Source organism: Urtica dioica, chromosome 7 (assembly GCF_054948205.1).
Source record: "Urtica dioica subsp. dioica isolate 48M chromosome 7, U.dioica_male_clone48M_v1_H2, whole genome shotgun sequence".
In the NCBI taxonomy this organism is placed as follows: Eukaryota; Viridiplantae; Streptophyta; class Magnoliopsida; order Rosales; family Urticaceae; genus Urtica; species Urtica dioica.
The window spans coordinates 42,204,737-42,219,202 of NC_142762.1; the positions used below are offsets into that span (position 1 = coordinate 42,204,737).

The 14,466-nt window shown below is 35.4% G+C and overlaps 2 protein-coding genes across 2 annotated transcripts; one reads left to right on the plus strand and one right to left on the minus strand.

The window, feature by feature from the left end:
* Nucleotides 1-53: 53 nt before the first annotated feature.
* Nucleotides 54-995, minus strand: LOC149391740 (uncharacterized). Its single transcript, XM_089620044.1, has one exon. It carries the CDS (start codon nt 993-995, stop codon nt 54-56), a length of 942 nt encoding a protein of 313 aa, XP_089476170.1.
* A 1,724-nt stretch (nt 996-2,719) lies between these two features.
* Nucleotides 2,720-9,279, plus strand: LOC149391741 (glutamate receptor 2.7-like). Its single transcript, XM_089620045.1, has 6 exons — nt 2,720-2,957; nt 3,906-4,335; nt 4,514-5,402; nt 6,087-6,399; nt 7,920-8,329; nt 8,734-9,279. Exons 1-6 carry the CDS (start codon nt 2,756-2,758, stop codon nt 9,277-9,279), a joined length of 2,790 nt encoding a protein of 929 aa, XP_089476171.1. The 5' UTR covers nt 2,720-2,755.
* Nucleotides 9,280-14,466: the final 5,187 nt, after the last annotated feature.

The following is a 14,466-nucleotide window of genomic DNA, read 5'->3' on the forward strand; positions in this document are numbered from 1 at the left end:
CACTCATGAGATTGGAGGACGAGTTCATTGATGCAGAGTTGTCAAGACCACCACTATTGCTTGAGCCTTCCACAGTGTTGATTTGATTCTTGGATGTAAACTTGTAACCAGGGGTATCCATGAATCTTGTAACACTTGTCGACGACCGTATGTCCCACCATCTTGCAATGAGTGCAGGTAGGTCTTTCTTTGCCTTTGAATTTCCTCTGATCTTCACGCGCCGCCATAGCCAGTGAATTGGACTGATCATTGGAACCATTGGAATCCAATCTAACACTCCTCTGTGTCTCCCCCTGAGACAACATTGCGTAGACCTTGCTAATTTGAGGAATAGGATCCATAAGCAATACCTGTCCTCTAGCATGAGTGTATGAATAGTTGAGCCCCATCAGAAATTGCATGACATATTCTGACTCCTCAAACTCGCTAATCTTGGACTTTCCTCCACAATTGCACGGACAAACGCATTCCGGCTTGAAATCACACAGATCTTGATGGACAGACTTCAATATGGTGAAATAGACTCCAATTGTGTTCTGATCTTGAGATAGATTGACATACTCTCTTCTCAGCTGGAAGATCCGCGGTCCATTGGATTGTTGAAAGCGATCTTTGAGGTCCTGCCAGATGTCCTTAGCCGCTCCCCCAAACAGGATGCTCGCTGCGATTTCCTTATATACGGAGTTCATGATCCAAGCAATGATGGTGGAGTTGTTTATGCTCCATAGGCGTAAGAGATCTGGATCTTCTGGCTTCACGATGGTCCCATCAATGAACCCTAGCTTGTTCTTGGCTTCAAGAACAATCAACATTGATCGACTCCACGCCTGGTAATTGGTTCCGATCAAGACATTGGAAACGAGGCTTCCTCCAGATGAATCGGAATGATGAAGATAATATGGCGAGAATTGGTCTTTGATTGACGATCTCGATCTCGAATTTCCAGTAACACCGGTGATTGGGAGCTCCGTCGACTTCGTTTCAGGATCCGCCATTTACTTTGACAGGTACTGGATGAAGAAATCGAGAAATGGAGTAGAAGAAGGGAAAAGAACGAGATTCTCAGAAGCGGAATCGCTCTGATACCATGTTGATTTTGAGAACACGAAGCAGAGAAAAGAATATTGAGGAAGAAGATGAATAACAGAAAAAAAAAATGAATCTCATTATCTCGACGATCTGAAATCCTTTTAATACAAACATATTCAAACCATACGACAAGTCGTTTAATACTAAAAGAAGAATAAAGAAAATGATAACAATATAACAAACACTGAAAAACAAAATAAAAGATAAACTGAGCTGATTACTTAGACATCAAGTAATCCGAAACTCAACCAACATTCTAACTACTAAGCTCTCAAGATTGATCTAGAAATTGTTGTAACCATTAGACAACTCTAGAGACTAATAAATTTCTCTAGAAACTTCTTAGGTCCAAATAATAACTTTGAAGATTAATTACATAAAATCCTTCTGAACTATTACACGAATAATAAAGTGCTACCTAAATATTTAAACCTTATAAACGTATACCATCAACTTTTAAATGGTAACAAATTACATCTTTTAAATGGTGAAGATGTGATGTATGCACTGTTATTGTTGCAATATTAGTAACGTTGATGGTAAATAAACATTTGTAAGGTTTGAAAATTTTAGGGACACGTTATTAATCGTTTAAGAGTTCAAAAAGATTTTATGTAATTAATCCTAACATTTATTTATATTACCCAAAAGATACAAAAAATAACTAATAAGCCCTAAAATAATTAAGCCAAATTCATATATATATATATATATATATATATATATATATATACACACACACATTTGTATTATTTTTTAGAGGACACTTACGCAAGTTTCAGCAATACAAATAATAATATAAAATCCCCACAAATTAACGTATCGCGGTCTAGATACTCTGCTGGGTTTACCAAAAGTTTTGACATTAAAGGCTAAGAAATAATAGACATAAAAAATCAACAAATTGCATCCATTTAGTTTTCATTTTTTTTCCCCTACAATTACGTTCCAATTGTATCTCGATTTCATTGACTCGGACTGTTAGCATTTTGAACGTTCTTGGTCCGCGACTTGGCAAGATTGTATTTCCCTAAAAAAAAAAAAATAGTGATGTTGTTTTGTTACTCGATGATATGTAATATACTTCTATGAAGTGTATATTTCGATACAGAGTAATTAGATTCGGGAAATCGACACTTGATTAGGCTAATTTTGTGTAATTTAGTTTTTATATATATATATGTAAGTCCTTCGAGACTTCGTCAACTACTGTTAATAAATATATTTTTCAAATTCCATTTAACAAGTCTACCGGTCATATACGTATAATAAGACACTATTAACATTTTCTTCAGATTTATTTTTTTATTTGCTGCGACTATCCTCGTAATATGTTAGATGACCACGTAGATGACCACGAAATGAGGTTGATTCTTGGCCAATCATAAATTCATTTATTCCCTTAAAAAAAATTCAATTATGAATTTTTGGTGTATCAATAATCAAAGGAAACGCATCTGGTAATAGTTTGAAAAGAAGAATATATGACCGGTTGAATAGAAGAAAGACACGACAATATTTCTGTAACTTGTATAAGTATATACGACTGATTAAAGGCGAGTAGTGCAATACGTGAGATGAGCGTATTGTATTCTCGCAATACAAAAAAACAAACATGGCAAAGCTGCTCTTCAGCTTCATCGTCTTATTGCCGTTTCTGGTATTAATGGGAGTTTCGGGGCAGAACGAAACGTTTCAGGTGAAAGTGGGCGTGGTTGTCGACGTAGAAACTCCGGTGGCCAAGGTTTGGCTGAGCTGTCTCGACATGGCTTTGTCTGACTTTTACGCCTCAAATCCTCACTTCCAAACTCGACTTCTTCTCAAAATCAGAGACTCCAACCAAGATATCGTCGACGCTGCTAGCGCAGGTTTTATTTCAATCTCTCTCTCTCTCGTAAATGATTTCCTTGATTTTGGCGATATGTTCTTCCACCGATTTATGCGTTTGAATTAGTCAAGTTATAATGTTTCCGTTTTAATACTATGGTCAAATAATTCAGACGTACGTAGGTGACAAAATCATTATAGCGAATAGATTCTCACCACAAAATTATTCGGATAATTTAAATATTTATATAGATTTGAGTACTAATAAGTGACTTGAGCAATGTCCAAGTATTTTCTTAATTCGTGCTTTAAATAGTTAATGAATAACTAGACTTACTGGATTAATATACAGTATTATCTTTGACGGTTGACTTGCACCATTAAAAAATGGTCCATTAGGTTAATAGCAACATTTACAATTTGACATTGTTAAATAGCTAACGTTTTATAAATCTTAGATAAATAGTCACTTTTATTTATTTACAGACGTAAATCTTAAGTAGATAATCACTTCCATTTATTATGTCACATCATCTTTATGACTATTTAATTAAGATTTACGAAACGTTGATTATATAACTATTACAAACGTTTTATTTAGCTATGTATCTAATTTTTTGTTATTAAAAAAAAAAACTAAACAATTATTTAAGATCTTGGTTTAATATTTTTTTGTTTAAAAGTACAAGCGTGTGAAGCTTTATTTTCTTTGAAACTATATTATTAGTTTATAGTCTCAAATAGAGCATTTCTTGCTCGAAAAAGTTTCAATTCATCCCTGCTCTCCATCATCTTAAATAATCACCATTTCACTTTTATTGAACAACATAGTTGTCTATATTGACACTTTCACAATTTGAGGACTTTTCGTCTAAATTTGTAATCTTTTTATTGATTTGAATGGTTTTATCTTTAATCTTGTTTAAAAAAAAAAACACTTGCTGTGTCTCCTCTAACTCAATTTATGATTCCGCCACCGTAACACACAGCTGTGGATCTGATAAAGAACGAACAAGTTGATGCAATTCTGGGACCACAATCATCAAGCCAGGCCAAATTCATGATCAGATTGGGCCAAAAATCTCAAGTACCGATCCTATCGTTCTCCGCCACAAGCCCGTGTTTGACCTCAACCACTCGGAGTCCATACTTTTTTCGAGCCGCCATTGACGACTCGTCTCAAGCTCCAGCAATAAGCTCTCTGGTCCAGAACTTTAAGTGGCGCGAAATCGTGCCCATCTATGCCGACACGACTTACGGCGAAGGACTCATTCCGTACCTCGTTGACTCACTCCACGCGGTTGGAGCGCGCGTGCCGTACCGGAGCGCGATCTCACCTTCCGCCACCGACGACCAGATCGAGAAAGAGCTCTTCAAGCTCATGACCATGCAGACCAGGGTTTTCGTGGTCCACATGTGGTATGTAAAACTCACAATTAATTATATGGTTTACTACTTGTTGATTTTCTTTTTATGGAAAATATATCTTGTGAGGTTTACTAACCATGGTCTAATTTTGAAGATTTGACTGATATTTGTCGTCATCGTCTAGAATTTTTAAATTATATTTAACGTAATGATATTTATTTCGTCACAGGTACGACCTCGGACCTCGGCTGTTCAAAAAAGCCAGCGAGATTGGGATGATGAAGAAGGGCTTTGTTTGGATCGTGACCAACGATTTCACCGATTTGCTTGGGTCGTTGAATTCTTCGGTGGTGGATTCCATGCAAGGGGTTTTGGGAGTCAAGACCTACGTGGCGAGGACCAGGAAGCTCCGAGACTTCGAGCTTCGATGGAGAAGGAAGTTTCGGCGAGAGAATCCCGAAACTTCCGAGGACGTGAAACTGAACGCCGTCAGCTTTAGGGCTTACGATTCGGCTTTCGCCTTGGCCTCGGCCGTTGAGAAGGTTAGAGCAAACAACGCAACGAGCTTTGTCTTCCGAACCGGAAGGAGTACTATTGGCTCGACCGATCTCGTCTCTCTCGGAGTGTCTCGAACCGGTCAGAGGCTCATCGAAGCCCTAGCGGAGGCGAGATTCGACGGCGTCGCGGGGGAGTTCAGGCTGGTCAACGGTCAACTATATAATTCGGACAGGTTTGAGATAGTCAATGTGAACGGCGTCCTATGGAGAAGGGTCGGGTTCTGGAGCCCCAAAAACGGGCTGACCAAGAAATTATCGGGCTCTTCTAGGGTTTTGGGACCGATAATATGGCCGGGAGAATCAGCGGAGGTTCCAAAGGGGTGGGAGATTCCAACGAACGAGACGAGGCTTCGGATCGGCGTGGCTGTGAAGGAAGGGTTTAAGGAGTTTGTGGACGTAAGTGATGGAACTAAGCAAGTCACAGGGTTCTCGATTGACGTGTTTGAGGCTGCTGTAAATAAACTGCCTTATGCCCTTCCTCATGACTATATTCCCTTTGCAAATCCTGATGGTTCCATGGCTGGGACTTATGATGACTTAGTTTATCAAGTCTTTCTTGGGGTAACATTTCTATTCTTTTTTCCCTCGGATAATTTCTTTTTCTTTGTTTACCAGATTTTTATATAAAATTTGTGTTTATTATTAATTATTTAATATTCTTAATTCTGCAAAAATTAGTTGTTATATATGCCAGAACTTCCTGGTATTGTTCTTGTATTAGGCTATTAGCTAGGATATATATTTTTTAATGTAAAAAAAGTATCTCTATTATAATTAGGATAATATTTATAGATAAAAGTAAGAGATAATTACGATAGTAGTCCAATAGCTCATCCTCTATTTAAAAAATAGTCAAAGTTTCATTTTATTAAAAAAAATAGCTTACTATGCCCGCATTAAATTAATTAACTATAAAATAAATCAAATTAATTAAATAGTAAATTAAATGAAACTTTGACTAAAATTTAAAAGAAGTTATGAGATTGGTTAGTTGCCACAAATTCTTCTAAAAGTAATTATTGTAGAACTATAGAAATAATATTTTTTCATGATAGAACTATAGAAATAACGTTTCCATGATTGAAGTCTATTTTCTCGTCATGGAAAGTATAAAAGAAATTAGAAATTTCCATGATGGAAAAATACTTCGGTTGTAGAAACTCTTGGGCGACTACTTGTAGTAGTGTATTGATTCTTATGTATGTGATAATCATCAGTTCAATTTTTTTTACTATGTGTTAGCAGAAATACGACGCAGTAGTGTCGGACACCACAATTAGGGCAAGCAGGTCAACGTATGTTGACTTCACGTTGCCGTACACGGAATCTGGTGTGGTCATGGTGGTTCCACTGAAAGACAAAAAACGAAAAAGCGCGTGGTTTTTCTTGGAGCCATTGACATGGGATCTCTGGCTCACAAGCTTTTGCTTCTTCGTCTTTATAGGCTTCGTGGTTTGGACTCTCGAGCATCGAATCAACCCAGACTTTCGAGGACCCCCATCACATCAGATCGGCACTTGCTTTTGGTTCTCTTTATCCACAATGGTCTTCGCACATAGTGAGTCCTATAAATGATTTCTAATACTTATTAATTAATTTCTCATCTCATTATTAATTAGTTTTGAGAGTTTATAAGATTTCATATGGTTAAATACTCCTTTCATTAACATGAGTGCAAATGTTTGAAGATGAGTAAACAAAAAGAACCGCAATCTTGAGTGCTAAGATCAAAAAGAAAAATTGATTTAGCAAACTTTATAAGTGAAATTACTCAATCTGTACAACTGTCTCAAAAATTGTTGCAACAGTTATTACGACAGTTAATAAATATTACGAGAAATTAAAATGAATGGAATATTATGAAATTCCCTCAATTCCCATAGAATATCTCTCCCGAAACTTCTACATATGTTTTCCGTTCTTTTCAAAGTAAAAACAAATTATTTACTTCTTATACGCACAACGCACCCATATATGAGCACCCAAGCAAGAGCATATACATAGAAAGAAAGCTTGAACAACACGTACGAAACTCAAACAAAAAGTGAAACGCTAAAAAAAATTATAACGAATATTGTGAAAATCTAAAAGTCTAATTGTGATCCCACAAAAATTGCTGAAAATCTTCTCAAAGTCGGATTTGAAAAGTCAACAGAATAAGTTGACCGAAATTATCGTAGGATCTGTTGCGACAAAATTTGCAACACTAAGGAAAATTTCCACAATATATCTTAATAAAATCCAATATATTAACTTAATATACATTTATTTTGCCTAATTAACATCACCAATAAATGCTACAACAATAAGTTTGCTAATGTCATTCTCATCTTTGAGACTCTAATGGAAAAGATAAATGGATTTAACAAAATTTATACGATCACGACTTACTCGTCTTATTGTAATGGTTTTGGAACGAACTGCATATATAGTATGAAAAATTTCATTTTGTAGACCTAAAAACTATCAAAATATCAAGATTAGACTCATTAGTTATATAATATCTGAAATTGGACATTTGGACACTTTTCGGACAAAAATGTCCCTGAAATTCAAATAACCCATATTCCTCTCTCATTTTCAAATCATCTTCATCACAATTCTTGTCACATTCGAATTGGTTGCGCTAGGATTAGAACTTTCGGTGGTCTCACATTGTTTTTGCAAAAAATTCCATAGTTAGAATTTCTAAAAAAAAAACATGAAAAAATCCGATGAAATCCAATGAATCTCATCGGATTCTGATGAAATCCGATGAATCTCATCGGAGATCATCGGATTTCCGATGAAATCCGATTATCTCCGATGAGATTCATCGGATTTTTCCGATGACCTTCAATCCAAAATTTGTGTTCAAAATCCGATGAAATCCTCCAAAATCCGATGCTTTTTATACATATATGGACTTGCGAGGGTATTTTTGTCCGAAAAATATCAAAAAGTCCAATTTCGGATATTATTAAACTAATGGGTCTAGTCTTGATATTTTGATAATTTTTAGGTCTACAAAATGATATTCCTCTATAGTATTATATTTTTTTTTCTTTAATTAATTTTGTTCTCTTCAAATATTTTTAGAGGAAAGCGTGAAAAGCAACGCTGCGAGGTTTGTGGTAATAATATGGGTGTTTGTCATGCTGATATTAACGCAAAGTTACACGGCTAGTTTGACCTCACTTTTGACGGTGGAGCAACTTCATCCAACGGTGGCAGACTTTAACCAACTGCTTAAGAGTGGCGGCGATAAAGTAGGGTATCTGGAGACTGCTTTTGTGTATAAGCTTCTAAAGATATCAGGTTTTCCAGATTCAAGAATTGTGGCTTATAAATCCGCCGAGGAATGTGATAGTCTTTTGTCTAAAGGAAGCGCCAATGGCGGTATCTCCGCCGCCATTGACGAAACCACAAACATGAAGCTTTTTCTTGCTCAGTTCTGCTCCAAATACACCATAATCGGACCGATATTCAAAACTGCTGGCGTTGGCTTTGTAAGATGATCTTTTCTCTATCATGGCTTACTTGTTTTAGTTTTCCTTCGTCTAGCTAATCACTTAAAGGTTTGTTTCAGGAGAAGGTTTTATTTATTTTAAAGATCGATGGAATGCCAGGCTTGTTTCTAGTTATACTATAGAAATTGACTAGAGCTGTAGTTGAGGATATTATACTCTGACCTATCATGTATTAAACTCATGTTTGCAATTAGATAACTTTAAAAGTGGCTATAAGTCATTAGTGCTGTTAGTGCCGTCAGTTATTGATTTATCTTTATTAAAAAAGAAGAAAAATACAGCAAAATTTAATAATATCTCAATTACTCTAGTTCTATAATTTGACTAATCATTACTGTTCTAATTGTTTCACATTGTATTGTATTTATTGTATTAAATTTCAGGTATTTCCGAAAGGTTCTCCTCTAGTAGCCGAAGTGTCGAGGGCAATCCTCAAGGTGACCGAGGGAGATGAGATCAAGAAAATTGAGGACAAATGGTTCAAACTAAACCGATCCGAATGCCATTCGGATTCTCAGAAACCAAAGGCTTCGTCCAACAGCCTCGGCCTCAGTAGCTTCTGGGGTTTATTCCTCATCGCCGGTGTTGCTTCGTTGATCTCTCTATCCGTCTCTGCAAGCAAATTCTTCTACCGGTACCGCAAAATCTTGCTTGACTCGAAAGACTCGGTGGTCAAGAGAATCGAGGTAGCTTTCAAAAACTTTGACCAAAAAGACTTGAGCTCGCACACTTTTAGGAAAAGAGAACAAGATGTCATGACCGTTGGTGGTAATCATAATGGGGACTTGCAAAAGAGTACTTGTCCTCCAAGTCCATCGACTTATTCGTTGGATGTTACGGGATCAAATTCACGGCCGGTGTTCTTTAGAGAGAATTTAGGACCTTTTTCTAGTGGTCAAGCTTCTCCAGAAATAGTATCATTGCGTTGATTGTGTCAGGACTACGAGGAACCAACAACTAATAGCATACTTTTTACTACAACAAATAAGATCAGACACAATTTTCGTGTATTTACACACTTCCTCGTAGGAAAAAAATACACACGACAAACGTGTGTTGATATAATTTAAGTAATAAATCTATATTCCTCGTTTATATATATATATATATATATATATATATATATATATATATATATATATCAAAATATATATATATATAGGTTTCGAACGAGAATACATACTCTCTCTCTCTCTCTCTCTCTCTCTCCCTCTCTCTCTCTCTCTCTCTCACACACACACGCATACGTCGTCTCATTCCATCTTTATCTTTGACCAGATTCCAGATTTTTGGTGTCTATTGTAGACAAGCTAATAATATATTGCCATTTTTATTTTTGAAAGTGACATTATTAATCAAGATTACATGATTTAATACAGATATATTAAACTGAAAATTTATAAATCTTCCATATGTAAGGAGGCATGCATTTTTACAGCTCATAAGATTCGAATACAGAACCTTTCAACCGAGGTCATTCTGGCTATTGGAATGAATTATCTCTTCCATTTCCAATAAGCCGCCTTCCAATTGCTTATTGGGAATGACACTTCCGTTAGACAAAATGGTGTCTTCCATTGCTTAACGGAAGTGAATTTTCTGTTAGGCTTAATGGAAATATGCATTTTAGTTTACTTCCATTAAGTAATTAAAAATAAATAAAAAACCAAACTTAAATGGTAAATAAAAAGGGACTAAAATGTTAAAATTTTAAAAGAAAGTACTAATATTCAAATTGAATTTCATCTTTATTAATAACACTATGAAATTTTTTAAAACTAAACTATATAACAAAAATTAGAATATAAACTTAATTATGAAATGAAAATTTTAAAAACTAACTATATAACAAAAATTAGAATATAAACTTAATTATGTAATAAAAAATTTAAAAACTAACTATATAACAAAAATTAGAATATAAACTTTATTATGTTTTAAAATTTTTAAAAATTAACTATATAACAAAAAATAAAATATAAACTAAACTATAATAAAAAATTATAAACTTAAGAATATAATTTATATGAAGAGATTATTGTAGAGAAATATTTGTAGAGAATTTGAGAATATTTGAGAGTTTGATAGAGAAGAAAGTTTGATTTGTGATTAAAATGATTAGAAATGGGATGTATTTATAGGAGAAATAAATTAATGGATTAAAATTTAAAAAATTGTGCAAATTCGGAGGTCTAACGGTTAAATAACGGACAAATTTTTTCAGCCGTCCATATCCAAACAAATGTTAATCTAATGGCCGAGATTTAATTAAAAAAAACATTCCCGACATATTTAATATCTATACGCTACACAATTACACATACAATGTGACACACTACACACTGACGCACAAACATTAATATACATATACACACAGTCACCACACAACGGTACAATACTGTCTCACACCCCTTCCGACCGTCTGACGCACCTTCGACACGTGTCTTAATGCCTTCTTCCGAAACCGAAGCTGACGGTACACGCACGTACCGTGAGGCGTGCCTTTGTCATGGAAGTTCTTCCTTCCGTGTTTGTACCATCCGAGAAGCCGGGACCATTCCAATATATATATATATATATATATATATATATATATATATAAATGATAAGTCAATGAAATACTAAATAGTAAATGGGTCAGTTTGAAAATAAATAAATTGCTGATTGTAGAATATTATTCTCGTCAGACTTAAATCTAACTACTAGACCAAACTAGATATCACAATAATAATACATTGCTATTACTAGTGAATTAGTTAGACACACTACTATCAGTTATTTAACGGCCACGTCAATGTATATTGACGTTAACTAACACAAGTTTTATTGACTGAGTTTGATTTTGACTTTGACTTTGACTTTGAGGAAGGTTTTATATGTGTACACCTTTGTGACGATTGACGAGTGCATATTACATACACCTGTCTCATATTTATTTTTTTTTGCTCGAATAATAATTTGTTCTTAATTTTTTTTGTGTTTTTTTTTTGGAGTTTAAGGTAATTTTTAGGTTTTAGGCTTAAAATTCAGTGATATGACCTCATTTGGCCTATCTAACATTGTTTTGGAGTACTTAGAAGTAATAATCCAGTCATACGGAGCTTTTGGAGCGAAGAAGATTAACATTAATAAAAGAAATATCATAACTTTGACAGTGTAACAATATTATATATACTTGGATGTTACTTATTAATTTATGATATAAAAAGTACCAAAATTAATTTAAGCGGTCGGTCTATTATCATGAAGTTTGAAAACCCAATTTATAGAGAACGACTTTTACTTTAAATAATAAAGGCAAGTTGCGATCATAAAAAAATTATGGGTAAGGGAATTATTCTAAGCATTACAGAGTTGATATTATTGGTACATTGTCTATTTGTCCCACCGCGTTAATATTAAATTCACCGTACAATTCCTATAAAAAGGAAAATATTTAGTTATGTACGTCAAACCTCGTTTAGTGTCCATATAGATCAAAATATTCTATTTATTCTCATTCTCTCTATATTCCCAATATTCTATACCATAACACATATCTAAATTTAATATATATATATATATATATATATATATATATATATATATATATATATATATATGACTACCGTCATGTTACAATCACTCTCGACCCCCTCCAATCTGCAGAAATGTCTCTTCGTGAACGGAAAAAATTCAGCCATAAACAGCTAGCTCATAGTTGACTACCGTCTATCAAGTTATTTTTTTGGTTAAAAAAGTACTTCTTACTTCATGACACTAATAATCAAACATAATAATTAATTGACAAATTGATAAAAAAAATCACTACGTTTTAACGTATAAGTAGCAACAATAATATATTATATTTTATATTATGTATATAATAGACTAAATATCAACAATATATATATATATATATATGTATATATCATTAGTTTCTTAGTTTAGCTTTAGTTGTTAGTTTTAATCAGGTTAAATTGTTTTTCCTTTATTTACGGTTCTGAACGTTATATTGTTGCTATTTTTTTTGTAAATTGTTTTTCCTTTATTTACGATTCTAAACGTTATATTTTTTCTTCTTATTTTATGGCATCAATTGTGTACTTGTTGTATATATATCCATCTTTATTTATTAATAAAATCATTCCATTCAAAACTCATTCTAGTGTTTAATATGGCATCAGAGCACCATTAAAGCTCATACATTTTTTTTATCCCTTTTTTTTTCACACCAGAGCAAAGTTTACCACCATGACTTTTGAAAATATCCAGCCTGCCAATACCTCTTCCACCATCCCTATATCCAATCCATACAATATGCACCATTCCGACAGCCCTTCCCCAGTCATCGTCACTCTCACTCCTCACCGGCGATAAATATGGCTCATGGAGCCGGACTATTACCATGGCGCTTCGAGCGAAGAGCAAACTTGGATTCCTGGATGGTTCTCTCCCACGTCTCTTCGAATAAGGTGCACTGGTGAATTGACAGCGTTGCAACGAACTGGTTGGAAGTTGGATTCTTAATTCCATCTCGCCGAAAATTCAGCCCAACATTCTCTACGCTGATAGCGTGGCTCAAATCTGGTCTGACCTCAAAATCTTCCTCCACTAGTACAATTGATAGCATCAGGTGCGACAAAAGTCGCACCTTAAAGCCCCACAGTCGCACCTGGAAGTATCATCAGGTGCGACTTTAGATGCGACATAGTTGTTGCGATATTTTTATAACTAGCACGCAAGTGGACGTATCGAACAAGTAATAGTGTTACGTAAGTAACGGATATCGATCCCACAGAGACTAGTTACTCTAGCGACGTTAAACAACCTAAAGCAAATTGATTTCACTGTATTAAGGTGGGAGGTGCAAAAATTAACTAGAATAAAAATAACAAAACAGCAACGGCAATTTAACACGAAACTTCAATTAAGAGAAAATGGGGGTCACGACTTCACCGGAAAGCTAAGACTCGGGGGTTTCGGGTTCCAACAACTAGACCTACTCTACTCACGCTAATCTCATTTCTCCCTAAGATATTACCAGCCTCTCTCGAGTAATCTAACAACCTACGCAATTGACGGATTATATATCCTCTCGGCCTCTAATCCTATTAAAACAATCACGAGCAATAAACACGAGAATTCAAACGATTACATTAAGCTTAAGCCGTCTAGCAACCTAAGAATAAAACGAAGCATGGATTATGAGCATGAGTTTTCGCCCTCCCTCGAGTGATCGAAAACTCCTAAAGACAATCTTAAAGATGGCCAATCTAAAGAACGCATTAAGAACACATCCACACAAGCATGAATAATTGAGCAAATCACAACATAATTTCACCCTAACGAAACCCCCTAACCCAATTTAATCCGGCTACATCGCAACCCCGCTAAAAATCTAGCCTCTAACGGAATCCATAGTCATCAACATAATGATCAAAACCATAATCAACATAATCATAAATAAGAGAAACACTATGAGATTCATGACGGGAAGAATGAAACTATCAATTAATTGAGAAATAACAGTAATTGAGAGTAAGGGTGAGAAAGAAAAACTATTAAAAACGGGAGTTCACGGTTGCTCGTTCGTCGGATCGTCGACTCAACTTCGCTCCCAAACAAAAGCTCTCAAAGAAATAGTGCAGCCAAAAGTAGAAAAAACTAAAACCAAACTAGAATGAGTTAATTAGGTTACAAGAGGTGTTTTTAGCCCTGAGTGTGTGTTTTTCGGAGTGATCTGAGCCTTCCAATTCGATCCAAGGGTCAAAAATCCTCAAAAATTGCTAATTTCCCATTCCAGTAATCCGAAGGCACGCGGCGCGCGGTAGTCACTGCGCGGCGCGCGGACTCAGCTCCAGGTTATGCGCGCTCCGCGCATAAGACTCTGTGCGATTTCGTTGTTTGAGTCCCAGTATGCGCGGCGCGTGACTAGAGGCCCGCGTCGCGCGACTAGAGGCCCGCGGCGCGCGGTCTCGGATCCTGTCTTCCCGCGGCGTGCGGTGGAGGGCGCGCGGCGTGCGTATTCGCCAAGTTTCTTGCCCATCTCAATTTTGACTCCATTTTGACCTTTTTTACTCCGAATCTCATCATCTTTCCACGATATTGATTGTAGATGCTCTAATGCTCCTCTG

Excerpts from the sequence above, each read along its gene's own strand:
- LOC149391740 (XM_089620044.1), bottom strand. The coding sequence starts at position 995 with ATGGCGGATCCTGAAACGAAGTCGACGGAGCTCCCAATCACCGGTGTT.
- LOC149391741 (XM_089620045.1), top strand. The coding sequence starts at position 2,756 with ATGGGAGTTTCGGGGCAGAACGAAACGTTTCAGGTGAAAGTGGGCGTG. Across the intron at positions 4,336-4,513 it reads GTTTTCGTGGTCCACATGTG|GTACGACCTCGGACCTCGGC; the intron begins GTATGTAAAACT and ends ATTTCGTCACAG. Across the intron at positions 5,403-6,086 it reads TTTATCAAGTCTTTCTTGGG|AAATACGACGCAGTAGTGTC; the intron begins GTAACATTTCTA and ends ATGTGTTAGCAG.